The 24,724-nt window shown below is 40.6% G+C and overlaps 1 protein-coding gene across 2 annotated transcripts in view; it reads right to left on the bottom strand.

Moving 5' to 3' along the window:
• PEX14 (peroxisomal biogenesis factor 14) overlaps positions 1 to 24,724 on the bottom strand; it is a 77,750-nt gene that overhangs the window by 31,110 nt on the left and 21,916 nt on the right. The window contains exons 1-2 of one of the 2 annotated variants that reach the window (XM_082777137.1): positions 12,813 to 12,906; positions 10,108 to 10,192 (exon numbers count right to left, since the gene is read on the bottom strand). In XM_082777137.1, the coding sequence (XP_082633263.1) occupies positions 10,108 to 10,192; positions 12,813 to 12,842 (115 nt within the window). In that variant the 5' untranslated portion in view covers positions 12,843 to 12,906. Of the gene's footprint in view, positions 1 to 10,107; positions 10,193 to 12,812; positions 12,907 to 24,724 lie in introns of those variants that run through there. The other variant, XM_082777136.1, reaches the window with a different exon arrangement.

The following is a 24,724-nucleotide window of genomic DNA, read 5'->3' as shown; positions in this document are numbered from 1 at the left end:
GTTTGTGAATTGCTGGGAGAACATAGAGGTCTAACCGAGAAAAGAAAATGTAAATAGAAGGACATGAAATGAATCTTATCATCTTACCATTCCACAAAAGGTTCTGCAAGCCTTAGTCGGTTAATATTTGTAGAGTACTTTGAATTTGCAAAGTGGTATACAAATATGAAATGCATATTTGTTAAATTCTTGAGCATGCTGCAAAACACTTTTTTTTTTTTTTTTTTGGTTTTGTTTTCTCTCCACTGAATTCAGGGAGGGGGCTGCAGGTGGCCACAGACTAGAGGGCTTTATGCTTAGTTATTAATGAAGAAAGACACATAACGTGTATTACCTGGGTAGCACATGATCTATTTGTGGATTTTACATTTTGCATTGCATGGCAATTGGAAAAAATCTACAAGCAAGGACTAAGTACATCTAAGTAAAAACAAATTGTTACCTATGCTAAGGCCACAACTCTCCTAGAAAAATACCCATACTACACCTGTCCTCAACTTTATTTGTCCTCTAAATGTGAAAAGCTTATTTATTTGTTCCGTGGCAGTTGGCTCGCGATCAGCCAGCCACCCATGCAGAGATATTGCCCATCTTCATTCTCTGGTACAGATATCCACCTGTGTCTCTTAAGGATGGAATCTTAAAAGGTGAGGCAAGGCAGAGACAAAGACAAATTTAATTTTATCACCATAAAAAGGGACATTTCCACATGGGCAGCAAGGACATGAATATCATGTGTATGCGGGGGCAGGGGGGGGATTATAAACGCATTTTTGGCGAAATTCAATAAAGCTGATTCCACTGCATAAGGTCAGCAATTTACTTTTAAAAAATGATATGATTGCAACTTTTAATATAACCCATGTATTTGCTGCAAGATGCTCTAGAAGATTGTGTAATGTAACCACCCGACCTCTCCACAGGAGCAGAGATCACCCCATTTACCCTTTATTGTCTTGCTAAAAGCAATGCACATTTGCACAGTATGACAAAGTCAACAGCTTTTACTTAAGAGAGCCTCAGATTTCATTGAGAATGAATTCTCTGCTCTCCTCCTAGGGGAGTGGAGTCTCGCCTGGGCTAGGCTCTATCAGAAAGAATGAACCGAAGACTAAATTTCCCTTTTAGCTAAGGAAAGAATGACAGCCCTCCAAATTAAAATTAAGAGAGAGCCATGTGTAGCAGAAAAGTAAATAATGGGATTTCATGTTTGTGGGCACCCAAGACATAGTTTTAAGCAGGGTAGGAATGTTGTCTCAGAGAACCTAGAGAATTATCTCATACAGGAACTTATTTTATCTTTCCTAACAGGAAAGTATCATTAGGTCTGAGATGGATTTCAGCAGAAGAGCAACACAGATTAACCTAATTACACTCCTTGTTTTAGCCCCAAGAGAGAAGGCTGTCTCTTTAGACTTAGAGTACCAGGTTCATCCACAAAGCAGATCAGGAACTGAATTCCTTCACTCGCTCCAGGAAGACTGTGGGGAAACCCTGGGCTGCATGACCATGAAGAGAGAATTATTTCTGTAACAAAAATATTTTTATCCAAACGAACACAGATTTCTTCAACTGTCTCAAGGTGAAGCTTGCTTCAAAGGTCAAAGCTGCAGGGCTGGATTAGGATTGCACGCAATCTGCCCAAACCGTGACATCCTGACATTCTCAAGTTTGCAGCTCTCCCCTCCCATGCACAACCGATGGAAGTAAATTCTCTGCAAAGAGTGGCTCTTACTGCAGCAAGAAACTCTGAAAATCACACATGCTGCAGCACCAACAATTACAAAACAAGCATATCAAAGCAGTTTATAAACATAGTTAAGATAAATCTAACTATGTCGATGATGCAAAAGTGGTAATTAAACCCATTTTAGAGACAGACAAGCTGAGAACAGGTAACTTGCTCACAACCAAGCAAGCAGTCTTATCTCAGATCTTCAATGTCTGTGCTTAGATTGCAGCTACAAAGGTGACTTTCTTTTGGTACTCTACATTTACTTTCACTTAAAAAACATGATAAAGAAATTCTTAAATTTACAGGTCACACTTAGCATGTGTGTTTTTTTTTGCCCATCACTAAGGTTAACAATTTCAGGACTCAGAATATAACCGACTATTTTAGCATCATCTTCCAGAACAGACTTCAACCCACTCTGCTGTAATCATATTGGTTTTTCAATGCTACTAGGAATGGAAATATTATTTTGACAGTAAACAAGGCAGATATGACTCAAAACCCACTCACTGAGCAATAGGAGTTAATTTTGCAAAGCCATTTTTTAACGGCTCTTTTGCATTACGTAGTTACTGTCAGATAGCCAAGTGAAGAGATACCATTAAGCTCATGACATTCTAATTATTTCTTAAAATTAAGCCTACGACTAATATTTTAGAGCACATACACAACTTCCCAGGAAGAAAAGCAGTCTGTTTGAATTTATCAATAATTTTCAAGCTACAAAACCACAGCAAACTTGATTCTGGTCTTTTCACTGGAATCACGGGGAATTTCTGTGGCCCAAGAGAGGCAGGAGATGTAGCACACTGCCCACCCAATGTACTCTAAATGAATCACCTCTCTTGTTCTGCAGAGTATACATCTAAATGGTTTGAGATCACTGTAGGTTGAGCCCGATGTGAGAGAGGGAGGATGTTACCGCTAATGTAACTTGTACTCTCTGTTACAGAACACGTAAACGTGCATTTAGAGGACATCAAATTTGAGAGTCTCTCCCTCAATGGCTTCTTCACAATGTCAGTAACATCAAAGGGGCGCCTCTTTTGTTGCACCTTCTCAATCTTTCCCATAGAAACCAAAGAAAAAGTCACTGAGATTTCCATGTTTTCAATAATAATTAGCAGAGCTTGAATCAAAGCCCTTTAAAACAAATTTGCTTAAAGCAATATCCTATGAAGCTTAGTAGGCCTGAATTCTCCCTAACTTTTTTCTTCTCACTTTAAACAAGCCCAAGTAGGACTTTTTCCTCTCATGTTCAGCAACATACTAGCAGAGTTCAGAGCCAGCAGTCTAGCAGATTCAAACCGAACTTGCAAGCACAACACAGAGCAAGATGACAAGCTTCTTGGAGCTACCCAGTAACAACAGTGATGTATTGTCCTACTGGTGCACTTCCATAGAGGATTTTTTAGTTCCAAGTAGAGCTAGTTAACAAATGTCCAGCACAGCATTTTTTCATACAGAAAGAAAGTGCTCCTTCAAAAACAAACAAAAAACAAATTGTTTTGGAGAAAATTCAAAATCTCTTCCATTATAAATTACAATATAAAATACTCCAGCCTAGTCAATAGGAAAAAAAAAATCAGAGTAAAAAAATCAGAGTGATCTGATGGATGAATAATATTTCATCTGAAAAAGTGAGATTTTAAATTTTAAACCAAATTTAATATGAAAACATTTAAAAACTAAGAATTTTCAGTGGGGTAGAAATGTATTGTTCAACCTAGTTTCTGGATACTATTGAGCTACAAAAACAATTGTTATAAAACAATGAAACGTACACTGAGTACAATGCTCTTCTAAAATAAACTCATTTGTAAGCAAGTAGAGTTTCTATCAACACACAGATGCACACGTTTTCCTTAATCATCTGGCTACTCTAAACATTAACAGGTCGTCACATGGTTAGCTATGCCTAAAGTTATACCAGGTGTTTTTCTGCCCTCTCTCGAATCACTAGTGACTGGAACACGTCAAAGACGAGATATGAACAGATTACTCCACGTAGATAGGGACTAAATAGCTTCCTTTTTCCAAACTTCCTTCCAAATCTTGAGGCTTTCTTTCCATTATAAAGATTTCCTTCCAAAAACCTTGACAATTCTGAAGAATTAGCGTACCTGATTCCCCAGGATGTCCTAAGGTCAATCATTTGATCTCATTTTGTTAACAGTGTTGCTGCAGGTCTCTTCTTGGCACACAAGCCAAGAAAATCTGTAGAGTTCATGACAAGTTCAGATAACACAAGCAATGGTAAAATTGATGGGGGAAAAGAGTCAGCATGATGAATAGGCTGGTGCTGAACAGCAGGTGACAGATATGTACACAGAAGACTGGCAGGAGAGAGAGACATCTCCTTCACAGCAGATGGATGGAGAATCTCAATCACTTTCAGGAAGAAAAAAGAAGGCAACAAATACAAAATACAGAACTGTGGCAATACTTTCTGGTTCATGAGCACATTTATTCTTCTGGATTATGAAACTCCAGTGGTGGAAGTCTTTCTCGTATGTTGAACATTATCAGCATTGGGTAAATGTAGCAGAGTGCCAGTAACGGCTGTGACGACTGATGGTGCTGGTTGAGACAGGAGCTGTTGGGAGTTTGTTAGCATTGAAAGCATTCATTCTCTGGGTCCCTGATGAGTTCCCTGAGGATACAACTGGATTTCCCCACTAAGGCAGGGTTGTATTGACCCAAAGCCTGGGGACAGGTGGCACCTAAAGAACAAACTGGTAGCAAGAACATGTGTAGGAGATATTTTTCTTTAACTTAAGCAGAATATTATGAGGTACATTTGCTGTCTTTCAAAGTCATAAACAGAGGCCTAAGCATCTTTAGTAATTAAATATCCCATAGTGCTTTTCAAGAATCTTAGTAAATTTTTTACTCGGTAATTACTTTCTCTATCCCTAAAGCTCCCCCTGCAAGATCACTTAGATAAAGTATTCTTCATTTCCTCTCCTAAAAAAGATGTAGTGATGTTAAACAGCCACTGTCCTCTACCTCAGAAGTGAAAGCTTTTCAGTGGAAAGCACGGCAAGATATTGATAACCCTATACACGCCATCAAATGTGCTCGATGCAAATAGCTGCAAAGTTTCAGTGGTTAATGGGTACAATGTACTCCAAGATTCTCAAATGAAAAGCATTATGAAAATGTAGAATGCACTCTGACTTTCCTTTAACCTGTACAATCATTTCCGTACATCTACACAAGCTGTTAGACATACTCTGTGCTGCCTGAACACCTGTTCCAAACTCCTGTAGTAATCAGAAAGCACACCCTGCCTGGTTCTAGCCATGGAGTGGACTTTCAGTGCTGAAGTACTCTGTTCTAGATGCTTAATATACTAAGTGCATTCTTGCCATTTCTTTTTTGAATCAATATCTGAATTCCAGGCCTCACTTGCAGCTTTGCATGTGCAGGTGATGAGGTCTACCCAGGCATGATCACAGAACGCTAATTAGACAGCTAGAGAACAAGTTACCCCATCTGCAAGTGCAAAACAAGGCAAGTGCTCACTCACACTATCGGCTGGGCAGTGAAGTCAGGTCTTCGTTCCTTTTCTTCACCATCTCTTAAATCCATATCCTGCCAGCATGTCTGAAGAGAAGGGCAAGTCACCTAGCATTCCTTGAATAGTTTACACTTCTGGCCTAATCACACATTCTTTTCTCAAAACTGGTCATTTCTAGAGAAGAATGAGGTTTGGAGGGCCCTTGCAGTTGGCCCAGATACTCAACAGCACAGATTACCAACTGTATTTTTTGCATGAATTGTCACTGGACTCTATTGGCTTGCGTTGTATTTTCTGCTCTAGGAAAAGCTTTATAAAAACTGTTTGAGCTTCACTGAGACATGTTAAAGAATTAATTACAAAGTAAAGCTGAAGGAGAAAATTAATTTTGGAAACACAAGAGGTTACTTTTCTTTTCCTCCCTTTTCTGGAAGTGGGGGAGGAAAGTTATTTTCATCTTCATGCTGGGGGCAGAAGCTGGGAGCTGTCCAGTCGATAACCTGGCCATCAGAACAAGGTTTGTAATTAAAAGGTCAGTGACCTGGAAAGCTAGGGCCTCGCTCTCCGGGCTTCTCAGTAATGACGGCGCTATTAAATTAAGACTGTTATGAAATCAATGCTAAAAAAGCTTTCATGGTAACGAGATTCCATTCAAGGACATGCAAACTGCCTCATGAAATGGACTTAAATTATAAAAAAGAAAAGTAATAAAAGAGGGTTAAATTGAAATCTGCTGAAGAATTTACTTCCTTTAAAGCCCTCCGGCAGTAGGCTGTGCCCCCTTCTCTCAGGTCCTCAAGGTGATCCACCTTGGTTTCTTTGGCAAAGAGGAAAAGACAAGGGTTCGACTTCCAGGGATGCAGACTACAGAAAGGAGAAGAAAATTCAGCTGGTTTTCTACTGGAGGTTCTGGGGATGATGGCCTTTGTTTCCAGGGAGTCAAGTATCTTTGAGCTCTGGCTGGAAGGGGCACGTAAAATTAAATTATTTATTCATCTCTTCAGAAATCACCGCAGCCTGACAGCTTGACACTTGCATAATTTTCTGGAACTCTGATGCACTGCAAAAAGCTGTGCGAGACCCAAAAGAAAGCATCGTGTAGTAACTCCCTATCAGCCAAAGTACTGAAACAGATTAATAGACACAGGATGGAAAAAGACAAAGACAACAATTCCAACAGCCTGCAGCACATCTCACCAAGCAAGAGTGCGATTACTTTGGGAAGCATGTAGCCTATACATATATATACATGTATATATATATATATGCATACATTGATACAAAGGACAAATCCAGGTACCAGCACCCCAAATAATGAAGCACCACGTGTGTTGTGCACTTCCACCCCGACTCTTTATCTTGCCAGAAGTTACAGATTCAGAGTACACAAAATTAACAAACCACATGAGTTACCGGATGGGTAGCTGAGCAGTACAGGACATCTGAGGCACAACAGTTAGATGACAGACACATTTCCACAAGGGTTTAAACCCCACATGTTGTCTAATTACTCCCAAGGCGCCGCTGATTCTGTGGCATGTCATCAGCAGAATCAGCGAGTTGGACAAAAAACAAACAGCATCTTTTTTTCCTTTCTTTTCTTTCAGATACTCTGAAGGGAAACAGCTGTTTTTCCCTTCATCTGAAGAAGTTCATGATAAAAAGGAGGAAATGTCATAAATTACACAAAATGCCAGTGTAAGCTTCAAAGAAAATGATAAATGATTCTAATAACTTCATGTTTCTCATTAATGCCTCTGTATTTGGGAGTTTAAAAGTGCTTAAGACAACACAGAAATCTCATCCAACTTTTGAAAGACCTTTTTACAAATTCAGGACACCCTCATTCTCCCAACTGTCATCAACAGATTCATCCCAGGTTCCTGAGAGCAGTTCAGCAACCCCCTGACCTGTGAGCACCCAGGGAAGCCTACTTTCAGCTGCTGCAACTCCTGTTTCACAACCAGCCCCAGTCCGACTGTTGATCCTGAAGTACCTTTCATCTCCTATTCAACCAAAATGTATTAAGAACCTCAGTTCCTATATTAAAGAGTATTAAAAGAAAATAAAATTTGATTGGCATTTTTAGGAAAGAGATGCTTAAAAAAAAAAAAAAAAAAAAAAAAAGAAGAAAACCATAATTCAAGGCGGAACCATCTCTGTAAGTCTCAGAAGTGAGACTGCAGGACCTGAAAGCTCACCCACAGGTAACGCTCCAGTTCTGTTCCTGGAGGCTACAACGGCTGTAGCTGGGATAGCAGGAGGCTGCTGCAGGGCAGGGCACCTAGCCTTTTCCTTCTGCATTCCCAGACACCTCTACAGCAGCAGCTTTCAGCCAGACCCAGTGGGCAGTCAGAGACCTCTCCTGCAGGGTTCCATAAAAGTAACTACAAAAAGCAAGTTCATACATGGTGTACATCTAACTGGCAATATGAAAATTCAGGGATTTGACCCTCCACTGAAATTCTTCAGTGGTCCACAGGAAGATCAAAGCTCTCTCTTTTACTGCAAGTTCTGCTGGAAGTAGCCTGGACTGAAGAAACCACAAGGGTATCTCTGTATAATTTCCTACAACGTTATTTTAATAGAGACTCTTGTAACCGAAATGGTTGCTGTACAGAAATTATTTTTTGACTGACAGTGAGGACTTCTCTAGCAGACAACACAACTTTCTCTAAAACGGGGATAAACGTTGTCATTGGGATGACAGTGACTGTATATCCAAGCAAAGCAGAAGCAGCCTACCAAACAGTACGACCCCCATTTACCCAGGACTGGATTTAGCCACAACACCTAGGTTGCAGGAATAATTGCCCCCATCTGCTACAGCATGTGCATACAGTAACAGTACAGACCCTCTGCTCTCGAGTACTGGACAGAGATCACGTTGTGAGCTCAGTGGTCAGATTCCATACGGCCGTATTTCCAAAGACCGCTGGGTACAGGCACTACTGGACCCTGCTCCTTCCTATCTCCTACTGTTACGTTTTCAAACAAATAATTAGCACAAAGGGAAGGCGGGCTAATTAACAAACAGGAACAAACAAACAGCTCTACCAAACCATTTCTGCTCTTTAGTAATTATTAGCCAAGTAATTCATAAGAAGTATTAGTCGGGCCACAGTTTCTCTCTGCCTCCATCTCCCCACCCTTCCTCTTCTCCCAGTCAGGGATTTATTAAAATTAAACAGATTAGATGGAGCTCCTGATACTAAAAACTGTTCAGCGAAGCCTGCGGTGGGGAAGTGCAGAGCAAACACCAGAGACATTTGTCTCTAAATTGCTCTAAATACCTTCTGCAAATGAAATTCTAACCCAGCTGTGTTGAGAGAGAAAATGAGGAATAACTGGTCATTGTCAGCACAGGAGAAGATCAGGCAGTTATAATATTGCACGATATACTGGGGGCTAAGGATCTCTCGGCAACAATAGATTTTGTATCAGGTTACCCCGGGTAATCAGCACAGCTTTTAGGCTCAGCTTTCCCTTGCTTCATTGCTTCGATGATAGAGTTGAAATCCCCAAGCTTTTATGATTAATTACTCCCCGTAGGTCCACATATTTCAAGGAAAAACTCATGGAGCACGGCGGCCAACAGGCTCCAAATTTTAATGCCATCCTGATGGCAAGGCAGGGCAAGCAACGTACCTAACTATGTGGCTGGAATGCTCTCTAACTGGCGCTAGGACAAGCAGGGAGATGAGCACATTAAAACTGATGGACCCATGAACTACTTGTCATGACAGCATTGCTAAAACACAAGACTGTGCCATTGCCTTCTAGGTCCATTGCTGTTCAAGATGAGCAGAGTGGTGTGTGTACTTAAACTCTCCTCATGACATTGGGTCTCAGGCATCTCAATAAACAGCTCATATCCCCAAACTTACTAAAGTATTTCATAGGCTTCCCTACTTTTTAAAGCCCAAGATCTTTAGCTTTAGAATTTGATGTACTCTGAAGTACTCATGACTTCACCGTTTAAGTGGGTCACTCCCCTCTGAAGTTTGGAGTTCGTATTTTCAGTATCATTCCAAGTGCTTAAAGTGCTCCACAGTGCATGTAATTAACTCCAAGGTATGATTGTCCTTATTATTTACATCTTACATTAAAGATTTAAGCAATAGGGTCCTAAAAAAAAGTAGAATCATATGGAAGGCAGCATAATATGGAATGAACTTCACCTGAAATACACTCTATGTTGTTGAACAAAACTTTATATTAAAGAAAAAAATAAACAAAATGTAGTTCCTTTATAAATCAAAAAGTAAAATAAATTCTCAGTAGGCAATGCAAAAATACGTTCCACCTGTCTAAGACAATATAGGATTTGTCAGGATCTGTTCTTTCTCTGCTATAGAAAAGGACTAAACTCAGTCAGTAATTTACCATTTCAGCCTGAAAGTCAGGTTGACCCCAAGCTTAACCTTACCCTGATCTTGTTTACTTTTACAAAGTCTTTCGCCCTTCATTCCTCTCCCTGGCTCTCTTCAGAAACAATCGACCTTTTCACCTAGAAGCTGGTCATTCTAAAGCCAACATCACGAAGACTAGAACTGGCCAGCTATTCCACATCTCTAAACCGTCCTCATCTCAGAAAATGTGCAATAATAGTTAACGTGAGAACTTCCAATGTGTCTTCTATGTTCTACAATTCCACATCTGGTGCCAATATTGCTCTAGTCAGTATGGAAGAAAAGAGTGGTATTTCTTAAAAACTTTTTTTTTTTTCCTCAGACAGACTACCTGCTTTGTTCTTAGAATCCAGTTTTCCATAGAAATACTTCTTGGCTTTAACCCTAACTCAAACTTCCTCGTTATCACTGAGACCACAAACTTAAAGAGTCCATACCTTTCTTCTTCAGAAATGCTCTTCTGGTTGCAATAGGACTTTGGCGAACTCGTGGATTCTGTAAAAACTTCACTGCTGTCACAATCTGATGAGGGTAGGAGGATTGGAGAAACAGAAGAGAGAAAAAGATCCAAGTTAGGAATGGGCAAATTCCTATTTTACATTATGCATTTTGTACTGCAAAGAAGGCATCGAATCTAACACATGGAGACAGTCTGGAGCTGACACAGATCCAACTTTCAGAGATGGTTCAACAAGCATCAGAGTTTGTGGCTAAACTGTAATCAGTAAATTACAGTGTTTCAACCTAGAAGTTTCTGTTTGAATTGCTCTTTCGGCAGGTTGATCTGTACAAAAATCTCTATTAAGATTCTCAGAAGTTTCTGTCATTTACAGTGATCTTCTTACCTAAGTTGGCTCCTACAGTTCATGGCAACCTTGAGACATCGCATGTGATCTGCAACATTAGACTCTTACTAGGAAGAATGATTCCTTTCTTTCTGACTTGAAGTTCCCTGCAAATTCTCAGAGATTAAGGCCTTTTCTGCCATCATTCCAACTCACTGTCAGCTATAAATAAACCTCAGCTTGTCACGACTGGAAAAGAAGCAACTTCCCGTGTTGTGGATCACACAACAAAAATATCCAAAAAGTCACTTCTCATGACATAAGTGGGTTGGTGAGTGGTTATTTTATGTTCCGCTCTGGTAGAAATCACAGATCATTTTTGTCTAATGATCGACTTCCTCTACGTGCTTCTTTAAGGTGTCATAGCACTTAAAACAAACTCACTTATCCAAACAAAGGATAAAGACTGGGATAACACTGAACGGCATCAGCAACAATGGCACCGGTTTTTCACATCAGGATTTAGTGCCAGTGACAGGTATTTCCTTTTTTTGTTCGTGTGGTAGGTCAACTTTCCACATACCCTCCTATATTGTTACACACATTATTACATGCTGCTGCAATGGTGAAAAACAGCTGATTTGATTTACTTCTGTACAAAGGCATCTGCTCTGATTGTGGCATCAGGGGGAATAATTTGTTTAAAGTTAACAGCACATAGGAGATGGACGCATCTATGTGAACTACTGGAAGAGATGACTTCCTTCCTCTCTAGTTAAAAATAACCATGCATAAACAGGGAAGAGGTTTTTTCCCCCAAACAGAGGCCCGTGCTTTCTCCTAAAATGGCGGCACATGGCAGGCCTATGTTAGGTAGCTCTTGAAGAGTTTTACTTAAAACACTTTCAGAAATTCAGTTCCGAAAAGGTTTTCAAAATTTTTCACAGCAGAAAAAGAAAGACAAAATAGCATCACTATTGAAATCACCAAGTTTCATTTTGTGTTTGAATCAAAGCCTTCGAATATGCATTTCTGGTCAGAGAGCAAAGTTCTGATGGGTTTAATGGCACTTTCAATGTACTCCTCGGTGCATTCCATCAATGTTTTTTTTTTTTTTTTTTTAAAATTGCATCTCTTATTTCTTTAAATACATTAATCAGGCTAGTGTAGGCAAAACGGATCCATTGGACAATGCAATAAACATGAATTATCATCTATCCAACACGCATAATGGCTTAAAAATACATAATAGCAGGTGTAGTTTAAATGATTAGTTATTACACCTGTGGTGGGTCTGATTCAATTGGGGAAAATCATCTTTAATAGGTTAAAAGGTTTAGATCACCAGGCTTCCCTTAAAGTGGCTGTAGAGAGGGTATGATGGAGTACGCTGTCATTACTAATTCATTTAAGAAAAACATGGGGGATACAGCAAAGAACAGCATAAACGAGCGAATCCAATTTAAACATCAGGTAAAGCAGAAAACACCTTTTAAAAAAGCATGATAAATGAATTTGGAAGAGAGATGAAATTGACATATTTATTTTAACGGGAATTTGACAAAGTCCCGGCACACTTCGAAGTTGGGAGGATAAAATGAAGGGGGTATTTTTCATTCTTTTCCTTTTCTTATTTTCCTTCTTCTTTTTTTTTTTTTTTTCTTAAGTTTACATTCAGTAATTTTAAACCATAAAATACTACAGCAAAATACCCCACATAAAGTACATTTTGGTCTCATTTATGTGCACTTGATCTCTCTCCGGCTGAAATGCAGGTGACAGGCAAATCACATATTTAAACAGTGCTGATATTGCTACACCAGATGCAGAAATATGAAGCACACAAACTAATAACTTTAAGGTAATATGCTGAATAAGAAAGATGCCCAAACGAGCAGACCACCAGATATGCGAACATATCAAAACCACTTTCCCTCTAACAATAATTACTTGTTTGTTTCTTCAGGAACTCCTCAACACTCCCTCCCACATTTCGTGAGCGAGAGACACAGACACAAAAGGCCTGCAGACCTGAAATCCTGCAAGCTCTCATATTTAATTATCACTTTTTAAGCATAAAAAAAGCCTGTAAGAAATAAACAGTATTTTTCATTGTGCTATTTTAATCACAACCCTTTTAACGTTTTATTGATTCTAACTCTTTATTAAAACTTATTTTTGCCTTGCAAAAATGTAAACATTTCAGTAGTAAAATTCACTCCAAAATAAACTTCTATTTTATCTCTTCCCTGCATCATTTCCTGCATTATTCACAAAGTTTTTAATCTTAAAACAAAATAAAATTACAGGCAATAACAAACTTCATAAAAAAAAAAAAAAAAAAAAAGAACATTTACTCTTCTTTCGAATAATCCCACGTTTTTCATATTTTTGTGTTTGCGTTGTCTCCTGTAGGCTGAGCTGAAACTTCTTCATTTCTGTAATTCATCTTGTGTACGTGAGCCAATCTTGTATACTTACGAACCAATTTTGGCCATGTCAAAACGCCAATATTTTCAACAAACATACCCAAGAACGTTCCTACCTTCTATGGATCATTTTCTTTGCACAAACAAGGGCAGCTGCAGTCCATAATTTAAAAAACAGAAAAAGAAGAAGGAGGGGGGAAGATGAGAAGAAGACTTTGCAATCCTATGTATAGCCGAAAAAAATCATGCAGCAAATAGCACTCTGACTCAGCTGGTAACATTGTTCTGTACTATTTCTGTTGCATTTGTAACACTTCTCCAAATTTTTCTAGTATTAGGACACTGCCAAATAATGTGCATTGTATCACTGCTCCGATTCTTAGATTGCCAGCACACACTGGCCAGCAAACTCGTTTTATCTAGCGGATCAGTTACATATTTCTCTTCATGAAAGCTAACATATTTGGGGTTTAAGAACAAGTTAATCCCATAAACTTGCTATCCCACCAGCTCTTCCCCTGCAGTGACATGGAAGGGGAACATATTTCTGGGCGTATTTCTGGGTGGTGGTGGGTGGGATCCCGCGGCAGGTCCTGTCCTCCAGTTTGATTTTAGAAGATGAATGCTACTATTCATGGATTATATTTGCATCTGGCCAAATTACATAAATTCAGGCCAAATATTCTGTTCCAATGTCAAAGATATAAAATGGAGACAAGAACTTTATTGCAGATGTTGTGGGAGTGCAGCAGGCTGGTGAAATTCTGGGCCAAAGCACGGCACTTTGACGTTATAGCCAAGGTCCCTCATTTCTAATTTCCCTCCCTTTTGTGTTAATGGGGAAGGTGAAGCCAGCCTTATTTCTTGTTATGCTCAAGACTGCAGGAAAGCAGTCTAAGCTACTTTATCAGTTACTAGCATTAGAAAAATATACCTTCAAATTTAAATTGCAGCACCAAATGCCTACTTTCTACCATCTCAAAAAAAATAAAATAAAATAAAATAAAACAAAACAAAACAAAAACAAACAAAAAAACCACCACCCTCATCACTAAAAGCTCCACAGGATTTGGTAAAAGAGGTCCACATGGAGAAGAGAAGCAAATGCCACTGGGAGTGCAGCCAGTAAGAGCTCTAATAGATTTCCTAATTCTGGGAACCCTCTGTAGGTTATTACTAAACAGCATTTGTTGATAGACTGAGACTTTGAGATGACCTGTGATGTAAAGGTTGGGTCTGAATTATACGTTGCAAGGGCTGGTATTTTGTCTTTCTGAGTGGATCTGTATCTGTTTAAATGCAACACTTCTTTTCATTAAGCAGAGGCGGCACAGGCCATGAACTATGCACAGACAGTTTACATTACATGTGCGGAAGCAATCAACACTGGCAATATACATGACGTATGTAAAAGAAGTTGGAATTAATTTTTTTCCCAGTGTATTAAAAAATAATAATATGGCAGTATCAACAAACACTCAACCTATTTCAGCCAGAGCAGAAGGCCACAGCTATAGGGCAAATGGAACTGATCAATATATTAGCCTACAGCAACACCCCCTCAGTGTATGGCTGTATGTTCACAAGGCTCCGAAGATTAAATTGTCTGTGAAAGGTTTCTGCACTCCTACTCCAAAGGAGATACCCAGAATCCTGTTAACAAGCATCAGGCTAAAGCCAACTTACGTTTTAACAAGGGCTGACTTAAAAGCCTGGCACTGCGACGAACACGAGAAGCCCTTCGAAGAGAAACGCTGCGTTTTGGTAAGAAAGCAGTGCTCTGTCAGGACTAACTTGACAAATACGGTTAGCGGTGGCACACGGAAATAGTTGCAAAGCAGCTGTTAATCAGGGAAACACATCATAGAACGCTGATGCTAGCACTCGTGAAAAAATGCAAGGGGCTAATTATGAAGCCATATATCTCACTAAAGAGGCGCTGCGCCTCGCGATTGCAGGCAGAGCGCTCGGAGCCGGGGTCCTGGGACACCTTGCAGCGCCAGTGCCAGCGTGCTGCTCCTGGCCAAGCCTCGTCCCAACCCATCGGCCTGGGTCCCTAAATGCCCAAGTGATGCTTCCCAGAAACAGCAGGTCAGGCAAGGGAGGCAAATAGAAGCTTCAAAGCTCCTAGGATTTCATTGAAATCTTGGTGAAAATGGACAGAATCAGGGATTTATTTCTGTTGTGAGAGGATGTTGAAAGCTACGAAGTTTGGTAGATCTCAGTGTTGTACAGAGAAAAGTTTTTAAAAGAAAAAAAAAAAAAGCTGTCATGTAAAACAGAGCAAAGAAAAAATGAATACAATTTAAAGCAAGATTCACAGGAGTCAGAACCAGAAAAGAACAAAGGCAAGGAAGGAACAAGCTTCAAACCGTACCTGAAATTAAGAACCCAGAACTATAAGAGTACAGAAGAGCAACCAAAAAAGGGCAATAAAAACTAAAAAGGAAAAATCCCAGGTGCCCAGAACTCTAACTGACAGTCGTATGAATGAAACCCAACTCAAAAGCACGAGTGTAACAGCAAGCAGACAAAAGGCAGGAAAACAAATTCCAGCCGTGACTTTGCCACCCGATTTTCATGAAGCCTTGAAAGAACGAGGTTCCCGAAAGCGAACCCGAATGTGAGCTGGGGGCAGGTGAATTTCCATCCAGCAGCGAGGAGGTAGCGGGCGGCAGGAGGAATAACCTTGGGCTGGCGAGCGGGTGCTAGCGCGGAGCCAGGACTCCCCCTAGCCGAGGCGGGCGCGGGCGGCGGTGCTGAGAGGCAGGCTTCAGCGGCGGAGCCCAAATTAAGTGTTTTCACTCAGTGGAAATGAAATGTTTTGCAAGATGAAACAGAAAGAAAATTGAGGTTTTAGGTAATTACTAGTTGGCATTTACATATCACAGGCTGGTTCAACACCTATTCATTTTCCTCTTTTATTTTCAATTTTTTAAAATTGCTCATTAAAATGAACACATGACAGGGACGGGGGGAAAAATTACTCTTCCTCTTTTTCCCGAGGACTACAAAATCCAGATCTACTTTAAATACATTTATCTATAATTATCACATACAAAAAAGCCTTACTTAATTTACATTAATAGGGTGACCAAAAAAAAAAAATTTGATAAAAGCCAGGAAAAAAAAATCCCAAGCTGAGCTGTCTTGGTGTCATCTTGTTGTGCCTACTTGGTTCCAGGGACAGCCCCCGCGCAGCCGAGACCCCTGCGCTCCCTGCGCGTGCGAGCGTGGAGGCAGGCGCTGCAAAGCCCCCGTGCACGCTGCCACCCCGCTGCCATCCCTCCCACCCCGCAGGTTAGCTCCTGGGGCACGCTTTCAGCTGCTTTCTTTCCTTTCAGCACACTTTCCCCCCGTTTCCTCTGCTATTCTCGCTCCGAAGGAGCGACTCCGCGTAGTCCCCGTTCTCGGATTCTTTGTTCCAGGAGGCACTTCGCGTTTCCTCCAGCTGTTCGGAGAGGCATGACCTTTCCACCTTCTTTATTCACACCGAACCAGTCTTTCCTCACATAACCTCACCATTTCCAGGGATCCTGAGCTGCAGCTTGAATGAGCCTCACGGTCTCTCCCAGCACTGTGGCCTCTCCATCCAGATTCCCATTGTTCGGTTAAATATTTCCCATGCGTACCCCTTAATTTTCCTGCACCCTCCAGCTTTTTTAATTTTAACCTTGCGAAAGTCTTATTTAACCCCACGCTGCATTCCAGGATACAATTTGTATGAAAAATGCTGTATAAAATAAAGTTTTATTGTATCATATGTTAAGGACATAAAACATCCCTGATAGAAGTGTACAGGAGCTGACATGATAGACTAATATATTTTAAGGTCTATTGTGTAAATATGTATTTAGGGAATTCTAAAGCATGGTATTATTGACCCAAGTCTCTCTTAAAACACAATGATATATGGAGTGAAAGCCCTTATGAAAAGTAGCAACTTCGTCTGTGTAGTAGTCACCTTTCAAAGTGAAATATCTCTGCCATCTTCAGTTTCTTCTGATTCAATTTAAAACATAGTGGACATCCTGATAAAATTCCTCTCTTTTTATCAGAAATAATGCTCATTCAGGTAACACTTCCATGCGTAAAACTGAAGGGAAGAAGAAACCTTTGCTCATGCTTTAAAAGAAATGTACAATAACTATATTTCTACACACAATGTGCTCTGTATTCTTTTAATTCCAAAAGGAATACAGCTCCGAATGAGACATTGTAACACCAGGCTTAAGGCCACCCAAACTGTTACAGGCAAGTGATAAATGCTATAAAAACACCTTGTAGGAAGTATTAGCAGAACAGCAAACCTTGTCTTCAGCTGAAAATGCAGCCATAATACATTTTAAGCAATAAGTAGCACAAACCTTTTATCTGGAGTTCAAACATTCAATTTTTTCACTGAAAAGGAAAGATATAATCTCACTTTGGGAGGGAAACTTTTTAAAAATCCCCTTTTTGTACTTCTGCCTAAAGTTAAGTTGCAAGCTTCCTCCAGCCACCAGAACCACCAAAGAAGGTATTAGAGCAAGATGAACAGGATGGAGGGGAGGGAAGATAATGCCTGCGATCCAACTGGCAGCAAATTATTTGAAGTTCTGTTTACATAAAAATGGCAATAACCTCAGTGCTGAATGCACGGGATCATTGCGGATAATATATGGACTAGAGAGGCAGTGCCTCGTGCAAGTAGGTAAGGCATACAGCTTCCAAGTGTGCCTGAAGCCAGCGTGCCATGATCAGGTCAACAAACTGATTCAACGGGACCCAAGAAAGGTGCCAGACAGATGACGAAAGGTTAAAACTGACTAAATAGAAGCTGATTTTTAAACTTTTCAGGCAATACCCAATTTATACATCTCGTTTCTCCCTTCTTATAGAAGGAAGCTTAGGGATCATTGAGGCTCTGTGCTGTAAAATTAATGCAAGTGTCAAGTTGTTGAGCTGAATCATTCCAAAGGAATGCAATGACTCAGTGTCCAAGATGCTCACTACAGCAGAACCGTGAGATCATTCTGTGGCTCCACAACTGAAAAAAAAAATTAAAAAAGCACGAATCTTCAGGGAGCAGATGGGCAGCATCTCCAGCTCTTACCTTTCCCACTGCTCTCCCCCTGTTGCCATTCCTGAAGAGCTCACAACAGCTATGGGAAGAAATCTTTTACCCTATTATCTTCACACATGCACAAAGTCAAAAAACAATGAACCAGTAACTTACTACGTCTTCATTCTTTTACTGCAGCATGGAAAAGGACTGCTGGAGCTTCATTCACATGCTGGGGAGCTAGAAGATGACTCAAGAATAGGAAGTCTGTGTCACATCTAACAATTGTGCCTGAGTACTTCAAATGGCCATTGAATGGTAGTCTCCAGAAGGCGACATCAATCAAAAAGGATGGGATCGTTGCTCAGACTTACACAGATCCTTCTAATTCCACAGCTGGGAGACTGGCAAGTACTAGGAATATGACAGCTTAGATTTAATGCAAAAGAACTGGAAGTAGATCCCATCTGTGGAAGATGCTAGTAAAGATGTTTCAGACTAAAGTAACTCAAATGGACATGAAAAAATCAGCAAGCTAATAGTCCTTGAACCTGCTGTTTCAAGCACCCCATTTAATAGCTCCATAGGAAATGCAGGTTAGAAACAGTGTTATCCCTCCTGCAACGAAACCCCAAACTATTAGGAGAGAAGTCAGGGGGCTGTGCTGGTATTATATGGAAGATCCTAAAGCCAGAATACACAAGGAGCTACAGGAGGAAACTACTTGGTTTCTGGCAAATCTAGCAAACAAAAGGTTTCATGTTGGAAAGATTAAAGAAGCTGGAAATTGTGACAGGTGCACAATAAATCATGCAAACCACAGCAGTTGAGAAGTAATAGCAAAAGAAGAAGGGCTTGGAACACTTGAAGACCTTAATGTAAATTTAATATTTTACTTAGAGCTCTTTGGGACAAGAATAGTCGTTTTACTCTATATTTGCAGAGTGCCTGGTGCTGGTCTGCAACTGGCCTCCTAGACACTTATTACAACACAAATAATAAAGACTGAGCAGACCGTGCACTTTGTTCCTGCTGTTAATTGCCCCATTAAGGGAAAAAATAAGTAAGGGGCAAGAAATCTGATTGGCCAGAGCTGCCTAGTCTATAGGGATTGCAAGTGTAATAATTTTATAGATTTGAAAGCAGCTGCGTCCCTTGTCTTTGTCCAGTTCTCAGCAGAAGGAAGCACACATCACAACATTTCTCCTTCATTTGTAGGCACTTGCATGAGCAGTTTCAAAAGTAACTGAGCTGCCCTGGCAATTCAGGATGCTTCCTCTAGAAAAGGAGTGAAACACAACATAAGGGCAAACACAGAGAACATTTCCACTGTAGCTGCCCACGGCATTAATATTCTACAAAGAATGAGTCCATTTCGCTTCCCCATGGGGAAAATTTGGCATTTTTCATGGATATGTTACATTCTCTGCTTAAAGAAATAACACATATAGGTGTCAGGAAAAATTCAGAATGCTGTTGCACCTACACAGGAGACAGCATACACCAAAAAATCGTGGGTACTGTACTGATCACCAGCTCCTATCTCCTGAAACACTTGAGTAAGATCCCACCATCGTAAGCTAAATTAAAATGTCCAAGGGAATTGGTTCTAGAGACATTTATTCTAAAACCAGGGTGCTCCTGCCTAGTTTCTACACAGAAATTTGGGTCCAAACCAGGAAGGTTTACAAAATCAGAGAAGCTTCAAAATTCTGCTTCTACTGGTTTTTGTTTTCCTTAAACCTTGGCACAGCCAGCACATGTCAGGGACTATCATAATTATACTCTTTATGTGCTGAAAAATTAATAAACAATTACTCACTTCAGGAAAAAAAGAAAGCAGCCTTTTTCCTTGACAAATGCTGCAGAGAGCATCAGCAATCTCTCTGAAATCTGGGTCCACACCACAGCAAGGGATTAGCACCAATGTAGGAACAGGCACTACTGCTTCTGAGAGCTGGCAGAGCTGAAAGCTCGACTCAGCGGCGCTGCAAACGCTGTGCTCAGTACTGCACCCACCCGTAGCAGCCTCCTGTCTTTGTAACAGAAGAAAGAAGATTCAGCCTTCATTTCTGCTTTGGCCCAACACAGGCTGTTCAATCAATTTCTACTTCCACAAAGTCCAAAATGGGAGGAAGTGTTTGAAATGCACCCGTTTTAATCCTGCCAGGCCAAAAAGAGCTTGTGCGTTGTGGTTGTGGCTGGAAACTGAGGGTTACAGTGCAGTAGCTTCCCTGTGGTAGGAATTGACATTCACCTTCCCAGGAAATCAGGAGAATGGTAAAAAAACAAAACAAAACAAACAAAAAATTCACCATTCTTCCCTGAACAAATAGGTGAGACAACAAGTGTCTGGGATGCTGATAAATTCTTACTGAAATTTATTTGTGGTCCAAATCTTGACTAAAACCTGCATTCAACTAGCTCTTCCCTAAAAGATTAGGGAGTTCCATATTAGCTTCCTTCCAAATCCAGAGGGAACTCGGGTGCACTTGCACTGAAAGGCTTCCAATTTTCTTTAAAATAGTAAATAAAATTAAATAATTTCCACATATCCTTTTTTAAGCAGACCCATGCTACTCAGTCTTCTCCCCACCTTAAATCAATGGTAACCCAATTCAAATGCCTTACAGCTCTGTCTGAGAACTAGTGGAGAGATCAACGCTTTTTATCTTAAGGATTATGGATCGCTACTTGGCTGACTAACGCACCCAACAGCCCATTAGAAATGCCACAAAAGGCTCCCTGTTTCTCCTTCCACCCCTCAGATTTGAGAGAGCAGCACATAAAACTTCGCCCCTCCATGTTGTAGTTCTTAGCCTGCCTGCCTTGTTTCATACTCTAAACATACCAAGATTTATTAACCTTTACAGTAAAAACAAATAAAATAATGATGAAGTAAAAACGCAGTGATGTAAGGGCTGCAGCTAGCACCGTTTATCTGTGGAAATCCAATTAGTGCTCAAGTGGCAGAGATACCTGGAAAAGTGCTCACAATCAAATCAAAAAATGATACAAAAACATTAACCTGATGGCTAAAAACTCCACATTTAAACATTTAAAGTAATAAAGGCGCTTTTATTGAGTATTTTCTATATTTCATTAGGTTCCAAATTGACGAGGAGCCCTAGAGATGCATTTCCTGGGCTTTTGGATCCCTCGACCAAATGCTTGACTTTGTTGTTGTTGTTGTAAAACAAAAAAAGCACAAGCGTTTCTCGCTAGAATGGCAACCTTCTTTCTGCAGCAGCAACCACAGGAACAACTGCATGTGCAGGAAATGCTGGGGGAGCCTATGAAGATATTCTTAGATCTCACACATTCATTCTGTGCTCACCATGACACGAGCAGAAATGTCGTTTGAATTACTTTTCCATTTGAGAGTGTCTGGATTCACCTTTACCGCTATTGCTGCACTCTACCAGAAGTTCTTCTCTCAAAACCATTACATCATGGCCCTTTGCTGGAAAACCGATCACGGTGATGAGACAGTTGTCAAAAAGGCAAGTATGCTCCTATCCACCTTGGTGGTCTCAAAAGACAAGAGAGGGACTGAACTAATGGTGAGATTAGTGAAGACTTAGTCGTAGTGCCCTCCAACTAGGTCTCTTTTACAAGATTTACAGAAAAAGCACGCAGTACAATGCCCATGCTCCATCTGAGGCTTTATCTTCCTGGATACTATGACTCTGCTGCTTTTTGTCAGCATTAAATTCACTTATTTTTTAAAAGAGAATCAGAAGAGAGTCACTGTCAATGAACAAACGACTAAACTTCTCAGTAACAATTTTCTTCATCTCTCTAAAACCACAGAGCATGAGATAGCACTTGATAAGTCTGGAAGCATCTCATTGAACCCTACCCATTGGTTTGCTTACAGCAAAAATGTCACACTTATTTCCGGCATTAATTCATGCATGCTGCTCTTAAACTTCATACAGAGGAGTTGAATATACACATTCAGAACAGGCTGCATTAAATGAAAAATATAATGTACTGAAATTCCATTCCAGTGTGAATTTATTTAGTTAAAAGAAGCAAAGTTCCTAAAAATACACAGAAAGTACAAAAAAAAATGAAAAGGGCTTCTTTCTTTCAGCTATTGCAGGATTGCTGCCACCTATTTGTTTTCTGTATTTTGTCCATCTATTTTTAAAAGTCCTCAAGTCTTTACTACCTTTCTAGGGAGAAGATTTCACTACAGATCACTGTCAGGATTTTTACCTAACGTTAACCCTTGCGATTCTTTTCCTTAATATGAATCCACTACTCAAAAATAAAGAATTAAACATATGAACAGCTTGGATTGTAAAGTACCAGGTACCTGAAAAGTAGTTATTTCCTGACTTTGCTGTTTCACTGGGCTGCTACTCATTCTCACATGTTCATAACTGACTGGCCCTGTGTGTGGTATTCTCTTTCTGCAGCAAATATTCATGAATTACCTTTTAGATGCCCAGGAGTACAGCCTGTCTTCAGGGAGCAATTTCTATGTCTCTTTAACTTCTGTGTTTGGTGTGTAGCAAATTATAAAGAGGAATGTGATACCTGGAATTTGCACGCTGAAATGTAAAATGTTTAAAATAAAAAAATAAGGGGGAAAAAAAACACTATACCAAACAGATTCAACACAGCAACATTTAGATTCCCCTCCTCTCCTTCCCCTGTGATCAACTGGGATGAGTACTGGGTAAGAATCAGTGGTGAGAGACCTCCTGCTCCTGTTTGGAGTATAAAGAGTCCTGTTTTATTATTCTGCATTTGCATGTGGCAGCAAATGTGTAAATGTTTTAATAATACAAAAAATCCCAATAGAGTGGAGGAGGAGGATATGAAATAAAGAAATACAAGGACATTTACTTTCTTGAGAGTGAGACAGAAAGGGAAAGAGAGAAAAAAGATGACACGATAAGGGACATAGCGAGCTTTCTGGGGTATATCTGGAAAAAACTAGAAGAGAAATCATTAGGAAGTCCATAGTGCATCTACAGTGATACAGTGCGGATCAATTCATTTAACACTGCCCTGTACATTTACAGAAAAGTACTTTTGATATAATAAAGGCTCATAAACACAAAGAAATTGGGTTAGACCTGTTTCGAATTCCTGCCAAACAATGGTTCAGAAAAATGAAGCTCTATTTTAATTAGCTCGACTCAAGAGTGATTTGATAACAGCAGATGCTGTCTGGATGCTTTCAGCTTGATGGGCTCCACATACATGAACTTAAGAGTGGCTTTGATGCAATTAGACCTGTCTCTCTCCTTTAACATGTGTTAGGCTCTGGAACCCATGGCCTGTGTGTATTTAACATCTCGAACTAGGACATTGACACTCTTCCTCATTCTGCTCCAAATCTGTGGAGCTACAGCAAAGAAGAGGTGGCTTACCTGGGGCTTGCCCATGGCATTTCAACAGCTTGACGACAGAAAAGAAAGGGCACCAACACCTTACCCACAACGTAATGTTAAGATCTGTTTCTCCCATAAACCACATTTCCTTGCACGCAGTTTTTATAGTCATGGTTAGTCCCTGCTCTGTCAACTGCTGCTTCAGCTTATGTCATCTTCTGAAAAAAAATGGAGGGACTCACTAGTTCCACGCATCCCTTTCAGTCCTGTATTACCAGAAGATGCTTCACACTAACACACTGCACCCGAACAACCACAGTACAGTCCTCCCACCTCCTGCCCACCATTTTTGTTCAGAGCCAACTTCTTCCACTCCTGGGAACATCTGTGCGCTGACACCTTAGAGCACCCTTCACCTTCCTGAAGTGATCTAACTACCTCTCTCCGTAGCCATAAAGCACAGACATTTGCTAAAGGACACATGCAACATAGGAGCTGCTTCAGTGCGTCGGGGACAAGGCTAATAGAAGGTCTTGATTTGTTAATTATCTGTCTGTTTGTCACAGCTGGGCTGTAAGGAGCGGGTGGGGGAGAAGCTTTCTGCTCAGCTCTATCTTTCTCTAAATGCTGAATTAGGCTGTCAAAACCTTCATCCCACCACGAGAGGCTGTGAAAAGAAGAGCCAGGCGATCCTTTTCTTCCTTCTTCTCCCAGCAGGATATGCTGTTTCAGATGTCCTACCCTCCCACCACGTCTCTGGAAATGTATATGGCATATATAAAGTGACCTTCACACCATCGCACTGTGCCCAGTTTAGTCAAGGGACATTAGCGGACCCGAGCACGATAAATCAGGGAGGAAATCCCAGTGCCAGGAGAGCAAGCAAGAGGCATTTATTCTGCAAGGAGCCCTAAAGTTGCTACCTGCTTGAATCAGCAGTTTCAGAGCAGGGTTTTGGAAGGCAGAAGGCTTGGCCCCTGTGAGAGCAGACAGCTAGATATACATGGAGCGATAAAGGGGTGGGGTAGCGGCAAGATTCCCTTTCTTCTTACGGCTCTGCCCCACGTAATCCTCTAAGTAGGAGCAAAAGTTCAGGCTGTGAAATGGGATAACGCATGGAATACCCCCATGGAGACAAAGCTAGAAAAGCAGAAAGCAGGCTGTGATGTAGCAGTATTTACTAAAAATGCTTACGCCTCTGAAATCCAGTTAAATGTGGCCGTTAAGCCATGAGAGCCTAGGGAGATCCCCACCCACTCCTCCGTTTTCCCTGCAGGCCACGTCCAGAGCATCCCATCACTCAAGTCCTCTCCTCAACAGGCCCTGGATTATGAAAAATCCCCTGCAGGAGCTTCCCACATGCAAGAGACACACCCCTTTCCTACCACCAGCGATGCTTCGCCTTTGAGGTGTGGGAGGCTCAAAATTTATTCCAGGTACACAGG

Source organism: Aythya marila (genome assembly GCF_965140915.1).
Source record: "Aythya marila genome assembly, chromosome: 21".
NCBI lineage: Eukaryota > Metazoa > Chordata > Aves > Anseriformes > Anatidae > Aythya > Aythya marila.
Note: the sequence above shows the minus strand (reverse complement) of the source record. Positions and strands in the feature narration are given on the sequence as shown.